The sequence below is a fragment of the Paramormyrops kingsleyae genome, chromosome 5 (assembly GCF_048594095.1).
Source record: "Paramormyrops kingsleyae isolate MSU_618 chromosome 5, PKINGS_0.4, whole genome shotgun sequence".
Lineage (NCBI taxonomy): Eukaryota > Metazoa > Chordata > Actinopteri > Osteoglossiformes > Mormyridae > Paramormyrops > Paramormyrops kingsleyae.
In genome coordinates, this window is record NC_132801.1 from 34637052 (window position 1) to 34651373 (window position 14322).

Genomic DNA, 14322 nt, shown 5'->3' on the forward strand with positions numbered 1-14322 from the left:
CCACCCACCACCCCAACCCCCTCCCTCCCTCCCTCCACCGTCTGCAATGATTAACTGTGTCTCTGGAAATTGTATTTGAGCACTTTATTCTCATCACCTTCGCACTTTATCACCAGGCATCATTGCTTTATGCTGCTATGTTTGCTACGGTGTTATACCTTGTGCAGGGGAGTGTCTTGTTTTGTCTGGGAGGTAGAGACTAATGTTTTGGGGTGAGAGGAGTGGTGAATTGGGGGGGAAGTGTAGGAGTGAGTGAGTGTGGGCTGCCCTTGGGGCTGAGGAGAGGGTGTGTGAGTGAGTGAAATGGAAGGGTTTTCACTTGGCTGTTACTTATTTATTAATTTTATGAATATTCATTATTTTTAACTATATTAGTCTTGAAGCATTGACCAAGAGTGGCAACTCTGAATTTCGTTGTGTTTGATACCATGTATTTTATGCAATGACAAATAAAGCTTATATCAATCTATTTAATATGAAAAACTAGGGTAAGGGAAATGATGGACCAACACAAACAACTGAGGCCAAATCCACTTGTCCTTTTCAGATTCTGGAGCCTATCTCAGAAGCTATGGGCACAAGGATGGGGCACCAACTCATTGCAGGGCACATATACACATCATTCACACTCACATGCTATTTGGAAACTTGGCAATTAACCTTAGCATGTTTTTTTTTGTTTCACTGGGAGGAGGGTGGGGTAAGGAGAAACCACAGGAAATCCCATGACGACATGGGAAGAACATGCAAACTCCATACACAGGGAGCCAGGGTGGAGACCCCAGTCCCAAATGTGTGAGGCAACAGGGTTAACCACTGCGGCACCCTGTTGCCCTGTAGCCAAATTAATATCAGAACTATTGAATGGAGCTTCAGTATGCATATATGCATGTTTCACTGATAATGTTAAAACTGCATTTTGCATCGCTGTTGACTTAATTCATAAATAGGTCTGTTTCTTTGAAAGCAATATAATATTTAATGAAAATGTTTAACAGTACCAATTTAATATCTATTTGGTTTCTTATACTGAGGTACCGAAACTGTTATTTTAGTCAAAATTTTGGTATCGATCCAACTCTACATCAAACAGCTTTCAGAAGAAATGTAGTCTCAGTTTCACTTTCTCCAAGCTTAGCTCAATTGAATGAAAGCGCACGTATTCCCTTCTTGATACGGCAAGTCCCGAGGGGACAAATACCTTCATACAAATGCAAATGCTCAGCAAACACAGTGGAATTACTCCATAAGCGCAAAATAAAAATAATCATTACATTTTATATGTTTTCAAAGCGTTGCTTCTCTTATTTCTGACCTGAGTTTGATTGCACTAAATCTTCTCAAAGATTTAGTGCAATCGAAGACAAAACAGATGAAGGCAGCTTTCAGTCTCCGCTGACGAAACATACGCACACGGCGACATTATATCCCACCCTCTTCCATGCAGCAACTGGCCTGAAATCACGTTTGCGAATTTGACTGAGCTTTCAATAGGCCAATACAAGAACAGTAACTGCAAGGTACATGCCTTTCAAACCCTCCCTTCCCCTTGCCTTCAATGTTACCTTTACGGTGATGTCAAGCCGCATCTCAAGTTCACCAGCTAAGTGACTGTAAGGTAAATTTAAAGAAAGAGTTTACGCCATATAAGCAATATATTTGACCTTAGTGAAGGTTAATTTGGTGCGGATTGCATGTGTTGCACGAGAGCGTTCGTCTGTGCAGAAAGTTGGATTTGCATACAGCTAAGCTAACTTGCTTTGTTGTGTCTAGATGAGATGTTCTTTTCATGCTAATTACAAAACAGAGGCCCTTCTCAAGAAGCCTGCTACCTGTTTCAACTCGGTGTCATATTTTGCACAGTGTAATGTTACACGTAAAATTCGGCGGCGTTTACAAACAGGACACTCGTTCTGAATGCGGATGAAGGACTGAGCATGCGCAGGTGTCAGCTTTTTTTCCTTAAAGCTTTTTTTCCCCTTCTCTTATTCCTTTGGAAAGACGTTATTGCTTTCCAACTCTTTTACGTAAATGAATGACAGTAATATGAACTACCATTTCGGCGCACATTAATGAGCTGCCATAATAATTCAAATTTTAATCTAATCGTTAATGGGTTTTTTAATTTGTATTATTTTTGTGTACTGTTTTTTTGCATGCTTTTTATGTATTTGGTGACAGGGTTCCTGTGTTGAAATCGATGCACATTTATTTAGTCGTAAAAACATTCATACATGCTGCTGTATGCTACGATGTAAATTTTGTACACGGCATGCGTTGTGCGGAATGAACTTAAGAATCATTCAAAATTCTGAATTTGTCGCCTTCACTGCAATTATTGTAAAGGAAACGTTCGCAGTTTATACTGTTTGTGAATGAAGATGCAACAGTGCTTAAGATCATCGAGTAAGATTACTGATATACTGACACACTTGTTCCTCGGTCTGCAGCCTAGCTGTTTTTCTATGAACTGCATTGATGAGTTTGATTACCTCATATTACTGAGAGATGAAGGGTGCTTTTCTCGTTCCCGTTTTGCCGCGTGTGATGTTCTGCTTTTTTATGGTCTTTTACACAAGCCATTTTTTAAAAATAATTTTGCAATGATATTTTTCCTGTTTATAAAATGGCCAACCAATATGCAAAACAATCCGGAAAATTTCTGTTATGTTGATGTGATAATATCAGTGTATAATTTTATGTGAACAAAAGTTAAACTCACAGTTAAATGGGGCTTTACTGACTGATATGATTGTCAGTTTTCAAACTCCGATAAGCAGCAGAAAATCAGGAAATCATTTAAAAGAACATGCAGAGTAACTTCACAGAACCTTAATATCAGCTGATTTTATGTAACAACTGCAAAAAAGAGCTCTTATTCATGAATGTAGATACATTTGTATATTGCTTGCGGTCAGGACAGTGGCTCGGTGAGTCAGACTGTCTCGTGCCTAAAGGGATTTCAGTTTGGATTCCACCTCCTCTCTATTCGGAAGGAATTAGCTACTTTTTCCTGTGTTGCTTGGGTATGCTCCCACAGTACAGAGACCTGCATTTAAGATCATTCTCTTAGACTCTAGGCCCCACCCAAAACACAGCCCAGAGATTTGAGGATGGATAGATGGATGGACGCATGTATGTATGAAATACCATCTGAGGAAGCCACGTAAATGGCTGGATTTGTTGCATTTTGCCGTATATGCTGAAATAAGATTAGTACCTAGATTCTGAGCAGAACAAATAAGCAGAAGTAAAGCACTTCTAAAGACTTTTATGAGTTTGTCAGTTTACAGTTACGTTAAAAAAGAGACATGATTAATTATGCACCATGCAGTACTGGGATACATTGTGATGTTTTTTTTTTTTTGCTTTGATCCCATGCACATGTAGAGGTATGGGGGGAGTGTGATATATAGATAGAGGCATTTAAGTACTGCAAAGGTAAATTAGCCATCAGGATTGCACATGAACCATTATATTCATCAGAGTTGAGATGATGAGAGCTTGGGACCAGAGAGCATCTAGAGCAGTGTAGCTTTAGGACCTTGCTCAAAGGCCCAGCTCTGAATTGATTACTCTGCTGGCCACAGGATTTGAACCCACAGCCATCTGGACATGGCCACAGATCCTTGACCCAACGAATGACAAGAGTCAAATACACACCAGCTAGACCGTACAGTGTCTTTTAAAATATCAACTTATATCTAACATTAACTTGTACAGACTGGAGAATGTATGTGGGCCTTTCTGACCTTCTGACTGACTGTCTGTAATTCGCATTGAGTGTGTGTGGTCACCATCCTGTTTGTTGCACAATTCTTCATGGTTTCCATTTGTGTTTTTTTTTTTTTCTTGTTCGAAAGCAGGTTTTTCATATCATTTTAGACTTAAAAACCCCATGTGGGTGAAAAAGTAATTTTCCCGATGCATTCAGTAGCACTTTAATTTACAAAGTGGCAGTACGTTGGCAATTATAATTTAATCATTGCAGTTGTCATAATAATAATAATAATGATAATAATAATAATAAATTCACATTGTACATGGCTGGCAATGAACTGGAATGTCATCCTCGCTGTACTCCTGTCTTGTGCCCTTCGCTGTTTGAAACTGACACCAGGCCCAGCTACAGTCCTGCTCTAAGCATTTGTAAGATTTTTGGATGGATGATAATTGGTGAAAATTGTGTGCTTTGCTGTGGTCAAAGCTTGTGTCTGTGTGCGTGCATCTGTGCATGTGTGATGGACAAGATGGTGGGTTCCTCATAACCGGCCATCTAATAGTCACACCACACCCTGCATTAACCTCAACGGGTCAAAATGCTGACCGTATGCCGAACTGTGGCTCAAGAGGGTGTTTTTGCTCCCTCTCAGCTTGTGTCTGTGTGCGTGCATCTGTGCATGTGTGATGGACAAGATGGCGGGTTCCTCATAACCGGCCATCTAATAGTCACACCACACCCTGCATTAACCTCAACGGGTCAAAATGCTGACCGTATGCCGAACTGTGGCTCAAGAGGGTGTTTTTGCTCCCTCTCAGCTTGTGTCTGAGAGGTTATATAAATGCATACAGGCACTATTGGGCCACTTGTTTGTGTGGGAATATGTCAAGGGACAGCTTCATTTCTTCATAAACAAAGCAAGTTATGTAAATGCTATGAGAGATTATTGTTCATGTCTAGTTATAAATTTACATTACAATGTACAATACAGTATTGTTTATCACTTTAAAAGGTCAAGAGCTCTTGGAAATCTTAAAATGAAATTTTATGTCTTTATATGTGGTCATTTTAGTCTAACTCTGGGTTGCATTTATCCTGTTGATGTGGCTTGATAAGCATCTTTATTTGCACGACTATCATTCCACATAATCATGAAACCCATTTCTTTATACTCCACACAGACCTTTGTGTCTCTATTAAGCTTCCTTGCAACTGCGGCAGGTAGGAAGCACGTGTGACATTAATGGTGCTGTGTTTTGGTTATTTTGACATGTTTTCAGTAGTGAGCAGAGAGAGGGAGAAAGCTACGCTGCTGCTTCATTGTAAGTGGACTCGCCCCGATCCCTGCTGATGTCACTCTCCCTTTCTGGCAGGATGCCTTTATCTCGCAGCCTCTCTGTGACGTCCCTCTCTGGCCTGGATGACTGGACTGAGGAGCTTGACCTGGAGGATGCCGTCCTGTTTGAAATTGCTTGGGAGGTGGCGAATAAAGGTCCCTTTTATTTTTTTCTCACTATGAAGCATATTTATTTATTTTTAAGGCCTTCTTACTTGTTTCTCTCTCTCAACTGTTTCTGTTTCCTTTTTTGCCTCAAAGTTGGGGGAATTTATACTGTGATCCAGACCAAGGCACGCCTTACCGCAGAGGAGTGGGGTGAGAATTACTTCCTCGTTGGGCCCTACATGGAGAGCAATGTCCGAACTCAGGTGGAGCTCATTGAACCTCCCAGCCAAGCCGTGAAGAGGACTATAGACAACATGAACTTGGCTGGGTGTAAGGTAACTCACAGCAGTCTGGATCTGGTCTGTTACATCTGTCTTAATGAGCTGATATCATGTCATTTTGGCTTTGAGTTACGCTGAATGGTTCGTCTTTATGTTTATGCTTTATTCTCTCCCTCTGTACATCACTAATAGAATGTTTCACATGCTTCTGGACTTTTTATTTTCTCTTTTATCTACATTATATCTTATCAACACTTTATATCTACCCTGGTGCCATGTAGTCTGACGAATTAACATGACCATACTACCACAGACTGCCTTAATAGTCCAAATATACATTCTAATGTTTTTTTAGCATGCATTTATGAATATAGCATGTGTAAGTTATCGCGGAAGTATGGATACCAGATTAAGTTGTTGAAAAATTTGTTGGGCAGTTTCTTTTCCTCTTCTGAGATCTTCGTGGTTGAGGCATCGTACCAACACCAATGCACCTGCAACCATAAAACCAGTGCAGTCAACACAGGCCTGTGCATAAGTACCGCTCTGAATTGCAGAGACTAGTGCATTATATTTTTGTCCCTCCCCCAGTCATTCTGGTACATTTGTCATACTAGTAATTGCATTTGATGGTCAGTGGTGGAAAGTTTTCTACCGTCTCCCCGTGCTCAGAAATAAGACACACATCATTATTTACTACATTAGTGCTTTTGATGAGCTCCGTTTGCTCAGAGAACATGAAATCTTGGATAGTACGTGCCAGAATACCACTGGATTCCAAAGAAACCCACATCTTCCTTAAAACTTAATTTATGAGAAACGGTCTCAACTTTTTTGATTGACCAACAGTAAAATAGCGATGATGCTGTCCGGAATGGTTGGTCTCACGTAGTGAGTATGGTCCACCTTGACGTTATTTTGTCAGAGCAAAGACTGCGCCAAATTGTGCTGGTGGCTCTGAATGGAGACTCATTTGCAGAAGTCTTGCTTTCCTTCTAATGACACAGACTTCCGTAATCTTACTACAATGGAAAACATGGGTTTCATCTCAGCATTTTTTATATTTTACCTTCCATTCTGTCTGTCCTCTAATTTGCTCGGAGTCTGTCAATGTGCTTCTGCCCATCTCAGCTCTTGCTCATAGTTCCAATTCTTGCACTGTATTTTCTGTTCCTCATCTGTGAGGTTTTTTTCTCCATACCGCACTATTTATAGGCATAATTCTTTATAGTTTTTGCATTATAATCTGGGACCTGCATTTGTGCAGTGAACATTAATTCCACATAGATACAGTACCTCAGTACCTCCTTTGTGGTGTAAAACGTTGCATGCCCTGACGTGCGCCTTCTGCAGGTGCACTTTGGCCGCTGGCTAATTGAAGGGAGCCCCTACGTGGTGCTCATCGACGTGGGCTTCACGGCTTGGTCCTTGGACCGCTGGAAGAACGAGCTGTGGGACAGCTGTGGAATCGGCATGCCCTGGTTCGACCGCGAGGCCAATGACGCAGTGCTCTTTGGCTTCCTGACCGCGTGGTTCCTTGGGGAGGTCAGTCACCTTCACACAGAGGATCATTTTAGGCCTTTTCTTGTGCTGTTCTCGGACTTATCGCATAAAAAATGAGCGGTAATAAGTGTAGATGTTCCTTCATTTTAATGTGCTGTGAGCTTGTTGCAGATGACAGAGCCAGATGCACCTCACCTTCTCCGGCAAAGGCTCTAGTTTTGTTTCTCCAAAGCCCCAGAGTGTCGCCCCATAAATCACACCCCCGTCTCTCTCTCTCTCTGCCTCAGTTTGCAGCCCAGTGCGACAAACCCCCCCACATACTGGCTCACTTCCATGAGTGGCTAGCGGGCCTGGGCCTGGTCTTATGTCGACAAAGGCAGCTGCCGGTTGCCACCATCTTCACCACGCATGCCACCCTGCTCGGCCGTTACCTGTGTGCAGCCAACATAGATTTCTACAACAACCTCAGCAACGTGAGCGCCCGTGTCGTACATATACGATGTATGCAGTTCTATGCAAAAGTCCACCAAGATTGTTTTAAAGCTATTTATATGGGCAGTGAGTGCATATTTGGTCAGGAAAAAAACACTGTTTAACTGTACAAATAAACAGTTATAAAAATAGTTACACAGCTTTGGTTCTCTAACCTCTCCTCAGAGGCACTCCAGCCATTCCACGCACTTGTTAAATTTCATCACCAGCTCAGTTAATTAACTTAATTACACTTCATCAGGTTGTGATGAGGCAAACATGACATCCTGGGCATCAAGTTAGACAATTTCATGGTAACATGAAATACTGGGGTGATTTTAGAGTGGTTTTTGTAATGGCTAAGCTAACATACTTATACAGACATAGAATCATAGTTTTACACCAACCTAAACTCAGTCTAAGCATAGTTTCCTTTGGCTGCCAAAAACTTTTGCACAGTACTACAGCTCTGTTTATATTATTTTTTGTGGAATTAATAGGAAATAACAGGTCAGTGAGGGGTGAGATGGTAAATAATCTGGTTTATATCTGGCCGTTTCTGTGAGCACTGTTACCCACGTGATTACTGGTGTAAGGCACCATTCCCCGTTTGTTTCAGTTCAATGTGGATAAGGAGGCAGGCGACAGGCAGATATATCACAGGTACTGCCTGGAGAGAGCAGCGGCGCACTGCGCTCACATCTTCACCACGGTGTCTCAGATCACTGCCATCGAGGCGGAGCACCTGCTCAAGCGGAAGCCAGGTAATAAGTCATAATAATAAGTCATAATAAAAATAAATAAATGGTTAACACAATGCTTGCATTAATCAATACAGCTATTACATAAGTTGTATAATAATAGTAAACATTAGAAATGGTCCGTTATATTACACCAGCTTATCTTAATAGCACTGAATTAATGTGAACAAATAAAATACTCAGAGGGGGATTAAAAAGGTTTATTTTTTTTAACACTAAGTCATAAATTTAAATGTAATATATTCTGAATGTTCAAACCAGACAAGGAAAAATTATAATGCAGAAGGATCCGCTTAATGGAATGAAATGCTTTGCAGAATGTAATTGATGGTTTTTGCCAGATTGATAATTCTTGAAAAGCTGGAATTTTGCTCTTACAAGTCCAGTGCAGTTAATGGAAACTCTCAGTATCAGGGTCAGTGGTGTATATTTAGGTGTACATATAGGTAACAATGCACTGTGACACAATCATTTATTAATGTTAATGCAAGAGGGTGCAATAGGCGTAATCTTAGCTTTGTTTTGAGATTTTTATTTTCTATGAGTGTTTCCTTTTTGCTTCAAGAAGGTAGGGATCTTCTTGTTAAATGAAACACTAAGTTACGCGATTTTCAGATTTTATTTTTACAGTCTGCAGAATAAGGAAAAAAAGAAACTGTTTGAAAACATTTTGTAAATATACATGCCTAAGAAGGAATAAAGAAAAACTATGAGATCTTAGTATGTTTTCATACTTATTCTGTTGAATATTGTGAGTGTATCGAACCGTGAGCCCTGAATAGTCTGTCGGACCTAATTGTGAGTAGACTGTCTCGTTACACCCCGTGTGTGTGTGTGTGTGTGTGTGTGTGTGTGTGTGTGTGTGTGTGTGTGTGTGTGTGTGTGTGTGTGTGTGTGTGCGCATGCCGCTGATGTGCCCATTTACCCTCTTTCTCTATCTCTCAGATGTTGTTACCCCCAATGGGCTGAATGTGAAGAAGTTCTCCGCCACACACGAGTTTCAGAACCTGCACGCCCACAGCAAAGCTCGCATTCAGGAGTTCGTCCGCGGGCACTTCTATGGGTCAGCTGCTCTTAGCATCAGACGAGTACATGACACCTCTACATGGCTGCAGATAAGCACCCTGTCAATGGCCTTGTTTTGCCATGTATTTCTGAATTACTTCTATTACTCTCTATAGAAAGAACCCTGAAATGTATGTACTGTATAAGGCATCTGGCTTGCTGGAAAAAAACCCTGTTGTGTGATTCAACGTCACGTTTCATCACATAACCAACAAAAAGATATGAATGCATGTTGCGTGTTTTGCGAAGCTGTAATTGTAATTGCATTGTGTGTGTCCATTCGCAGACAGCTGGATTTTAACCTTGACAAGTCTGTGTTCCTCTTCATCGCTGGGAGGTACGAGTTCTGTAATAAAGGAGCTGATATCTTCCTGGAGGCACTTGCTCGGCTGAACTATCTCCTTCGGGTGCGTTTGCCGTTGATACGTGTGTCATTTCACGCGTGTTATCCCGTTTCCTCAACGCCATCAACGAGACGGCGTCTGTGCATGTCATGGGTCTTTTTTCAAGATACAGCACATACAAATGTACATTATATATATATACGTAATACTGTATAATTGTGTTAAATACAACAGCCTGGCAATAACACATTGGTATGTTATGCTAAGGGTTTCTGCCATCCTATTACAAGTGGGCATAATTAATATACTGAACATTAGGCGCATTGCTAGGCAGATTAGCTACCTGTCCCGTATTTTTTACAAGATCGTCCTGAATGGAAAGTTTCTTGAGGGACACCCGGTCTCTGGGCCAAACCAGGAATGTCGTAAGGTCATCAGATCCTAGTGCTGCCCCTGCTGAACATGTTACCATTTTAATTGGCATGCAGAGTGTTGCGCCCTGTGTAATGAACATGTGATTTTACTGCTGATATCCCTGCAGAGCTCAGCGCTATTGATACTTTCGTTTTTTTTTTGTTTTTGTTTTTTTTTTTTGTAAACTGTCGCTGCCTCAGGTGAAAAACAGTGACGTGACAGTGATCGCCTTCTTCATCATGCCCGCCAGGACCAACAACTTCAACGTGGAGTCTCTGAAGGGGCAGGCTGTCAGGAAACAGCTGTGGTAAAGCTTCCATTGGTGCTCTCTGGTGTCAGTCTCTGACGTCATTTGTGCGTTTTCATTTATCATTGTAGCAAATGCATGCCATCGCATACTCCTTACAGCAGATGAGTATCCTGCGTGTGAGGTTTAATGTCATCCCGCATGTTAACGTGTCTCATAATTGGGTCGGGTTTGTCTTTTCATTTAGGCTTTTTTTTTTTTAACACTGCAGACTCACCAGTAGAGGGCAGCATAGATAGTTTGTGATCAGTCATTTTTGACATATTGCAGGTTACTTTTCGTGCTTTTACTAAACTGTTTACAGGGATACTGCTCAAACTGTGAAAGAGAAGTTTGGAAAGAAGTTGTATGAGTCACTCCTAGTGTGAGTAGTAATCTCGCTAATTGTTTTTTGGCTTTATTGTTATTTCCGCCTCCATTGCGTCGTGAGTAAATCCTGAATGATTGGTGCAGGCTGTCTTTCACATTGACTGGGCTGCAGTAGGTAGTAGTAACACTTCTCTTTCAGTAATATTCATTTGGTCTCAATGTTACTTAGAGGTTATTTATTTTTTTTTAATTTATTGTGGTAAATGTCTCCCCCTATGGGAATCTGATAATCATTAAATTATTCAGGAAAAGAGCACATTAAAAAATTGACAGACCTCTCCCCCTACCCCCAATCAGAGGCCAGTTACCGGATGTGTCAAAGATGTTGGACAAGGAGGATTTCACGATGATGAAGAGGGCCATCTTCAGCACCCAGAGGCAATGCCAGCCACCCATCTGCACCCACAACATGCTGGACGATGGCAGCGATCCCATCCTCAACTCCCTTCGCAGGATCGGCCTTTTCAACAGCTCTGCGGACAGAGTGAAGGTACAAGGCATGGAGGTCATCTGCACGCCTTCGCAATGGCTGCTCTGTGGGGACTCCTGTGTCCTTGGCTGCGGGCACCAGGAGGAATATGATCACTCAAAAAAACATGCGATTCTGGCTAACAAACAATACCAGCATCTTTATTAAATTGATCCACAGGGGAAACATCCTGCTCTGTCACTGATCCTGCTTCGCCTTTAGGTCATTTTCCATCCAGAGTTCCTGTCCTCCACTTCCCCGCTCCTGCCCATGGATTATGAAGAGTTTGTACGAGGCTGCCATCTTGGAGTCTTCCCTTCTTACTATGAACCCTGGGGATACACTCCTGGTAGGTGTCACTCTCCCATGAGCACCATCTGCTGGTGTTTCTTGGTTTGCCTGTGCCTACGTCTCTACACTCCCTCCAGGACCACAGTGTTGCTGGTTTCAAAGTGAACCTTTACTTAGTAGCTGGTTTAGCATTTGGTATGCTAGGTGACTGCCTAATCACCATTTTAAGCAGCTGAAAGCAGAGAAATGATCACAGACTCTGGGCCACACCTTTCTTTGCTGGTATGATGGTATGATTCTCACACTTCCATGTTCCCTTTTTCTCCTGGGTTAGTTTCATTTCACTTATGCTTACTGAAGCCACAAGTGTTGCAATTTCCGGTGCTAAATTGCATAATGCAAACGGAAAAAGAGCTGGTTCCAGCTTAGGGTGCCTGCCTTTCCTCGTCCTCAGCGGAGTGCACTGTAATGGGGATTCCCTCCATCTCCACCAATCTCTCCGGCTTCGGCTGCTTCATGGAGGAGCACATTGCTGACCCCTCTGCCTATGGTTAGTCTCTATAAATGCATGTATAAATGTATGCATTTGTCGGGCTTCTGCTTGGATTTTTTATTTGTTCTCCATGCTCTCCCTGATTCTCCTTCTCTGGTCCTCAGGTGTTTATATCCTGGACCGGCGGTACCGCAGCGTGGATGAGTCGTGTAATCAGCTGACCTCCTTCCTGTTGCAGTTCTGTCAGCAGAGCCGGCGCCAGCGGATCATCCAGAGAAACCGCACCGAGAGGCTCAGTGACCTTCTGGACTGGCGCTATCTTGGTCGGGTGAGAGAGGGCAGGATGGACAGGGTGGAGATGATGGAAAGGCTAGGAGATTGAAGGAATGTGCAATGATTCTGTATTTTAATCCTGTCCTTTAACTGCACTGTTTCTTTCTCAGTACTACATCTCGGCTCGTTATACGGCCCTAGCAACGGCTTTCCCGGACACTTACTGCTACGAGCCTCAGGACCCCACTTCTGTAAGTGCCTCTGTGTGCCTGACCTCTAAGTTCAGAATTCAAGGTCTTTATTGGCCGTATGCAGCCAGTGCTTTGGAATGCTTGCTCACTCAGCCACATGCAGTTACAAAGAGACTAAAGACAGTGTGAAGCAATAACAGCAGTGCAAAGCAATAAGGACAATGCAAAGCAATACAAACAGTCCGAAACAATACAAAAAAATACATCCATCCGTCTACCCACCCATCCATCCATTATCTGCCGCTTATCCAGGGTCAGGTCGTGGGGGTAGTAGTCTAAGCAGGGATGCCCAAACCTTGCTCTCACCAGCCACCTCCTCTAACTCCACCGGCAGAATACCAAGGCGTTCCCAGGCTAGCCGAGAAATACAATCTCTCAGCGTGTCCTGCGTCTGCCCCGGGGCCTCCTCCCAGTTGGATATTCCCGAAACACCTCCCCAGGGAGGCGTCCAGGAGGTGCAAAACAATAAACAACACAATACAATGCAAAATGGAGGGTGCAATACAGACAGGACAAAACAATATGGACAGTGCAAAACAATGCAAAATGATACAGAATGATGCACAGTGCAGAATAGTGTGGTGTGTTTTAGGTGAGTCCTTGTCAGCTTCATATGAGCATCACTCCCCGTTTAAGCCTGCATCTCTGGCCTGCTCTGACTCCCCCACAGAAAAAGGGCTTCAGCTACCCTCGACCAGCCTCGATACCCCCCTCTCCAGCCATGTCTCGGCATTCCTCGCCGCACCACAGCGACGACGACGATCACGAGCGATACGATGAAGACCTGGAGGCCGAGAAGGACCGGCTCAACTTTCGCCAGCCCTCTTCACTCCACCCCTGCAACAAGAATGCATCAGAAAGCATCCCAGCCTCTGACGGCAGCAGCGGCACCAGCTCCATCGCGTCTGCGCCCAGCACTGTCACCTCTCCCCCTAACTCTCTTCCAAGTGAGACAAACTGACCTGAGACACAAATGTAACTGAGGTTAGGAGAACGCAGAAAGTGTCATGATGTACCATCACACCCGGGGCCTAAACTATACCAGGGGAGAAAACAACATTGCACACACTTTACGGTGCATAACAGAACACCATCTTTCTACATTGTGTAGTACAAAATTGAATACCATGTACACCAAGATCATTTTTCACCACATAGTACAAGGAAATACAAGATAAGCAGTGCGTGAGTCAGAATGAAAGTGAAAGGTGAAAGTGAAAGGTGACACAGGAGGGAAACTCAAGATGAGGTACAGAAGGAGTTTAAAAAAGTGACCTGTTCAGAAATCTGTACCTTGCATATTTATGCAGTCTGCTGCACACTTTCTATAGTATTTTAGTCTCTATGGGGAATTCTTGCGTTTTAAATCCTACCTTCACTTACTGTACCTCCGAAATACTGTAAGAAAATACACTATATTGAGAGGGGTTCTTTGAAAATACTGCCACTGTGATGATCTATTTAACAGTAAGTATTGAGTGAATAAATTATTGCTGAAAATGTTTAAACGATATTCAAGATGTGAATGTGCCGTTACGTGTCATGGATGCACCTTAAGAAAAGGAAAATAAACTGAAAGGTAGATTTGTTACACCGTGTGCAGTTAATTGTACATCCTGGCCAACATGAAAAGTCAGCAGGGCCACTGCTGCTGTGATACATGTCCTTCTATTGGGCAGTTTGCTGTGGGACGTGGGAAACCATCTGGATGTTTGGCAGCGATTGTTACCCACTGAGGCTCCCTACACTCAAACAGTTATTTTCATTATCATTGTTCTTACAATTTAGTGTCTCTGGTTTTAACTATGTTAACATCCATCTATCTTTGTGGCTTATATCTGTTGTCTTTTGTCTTTGGGTATACA

The 14322-nt window shown here is 42.7% G+C and overlaps 1 protein-coding gene across 2 annotated transcripts; it reads left to right on the top strand.

Moving 5' to 3' along the window:
* The first annotated feature begins 1477 nt into the window (after positions 1-1477).
* On the top strand, positions 1478-14048 carry LOC111836530 (glycogen [starch] synthase, muscle-like). Of its 2 annotated transcripts, none has more exons than XM_023797885.2 (16): positions 1478-1618; positions 5095-5213; positions 5319-5500; positions 6800-6991; positions 7237-7422; positions 8040-8184; positions 9127-9244; positions 9533-9653; positions 10205-10311; positions 10616-10675; positions 10978-11170; positions 11372-11498; positions 11895-11990; positions 12098-12261; positions 12377-12457; positions 13128-14048. In XM_023797885.2, the coding sequence occupies exons 2-16, from the start codon at positions 5096-5098 to the stop codon at positions 13416-13418; spliced, it is 2181 nt and encodes a 726-aa protein (XP_023653653.2). In that variant the 5' UTR covers positions 1478-1618; position 5095; the 3' UTR covers positions 13419-14048. The 2 variants fall into 2 exon arrangements, with proteins under 2 accessions (XP_023653653.2, XP_023653654.2); XM_023797886.2 differs by having other exon boundaries at positions 1529-1613.
* The last annotated feature ends 274 nt before the right edge of the window (positions 14049-14322 follow it).

Coding starts and splice junctions, on each gene's coding strand:
- LOC111836530 (XM_023797885.2), top strand. CDS start 5,096: ATGCCTTTATCTCGCAGCCTCTCTGTGACGTCCCTCTCTGGCCTGGAT. Junction 6,992..7,236: donor CCGCGTGGTTCCTTGGGGAG/GTCAGTCACCTT, acceptor TCTCTGCCTCAG/TTTGCAGCCCAGTGCGACAA. Junction 11,171..11,371: donor GCTCTGCGGACAGAGTGAAG/GTACAAGGCATG, acceptor CTTCGCCTTTAG/GTCATTTTCCATCCAGAGTT.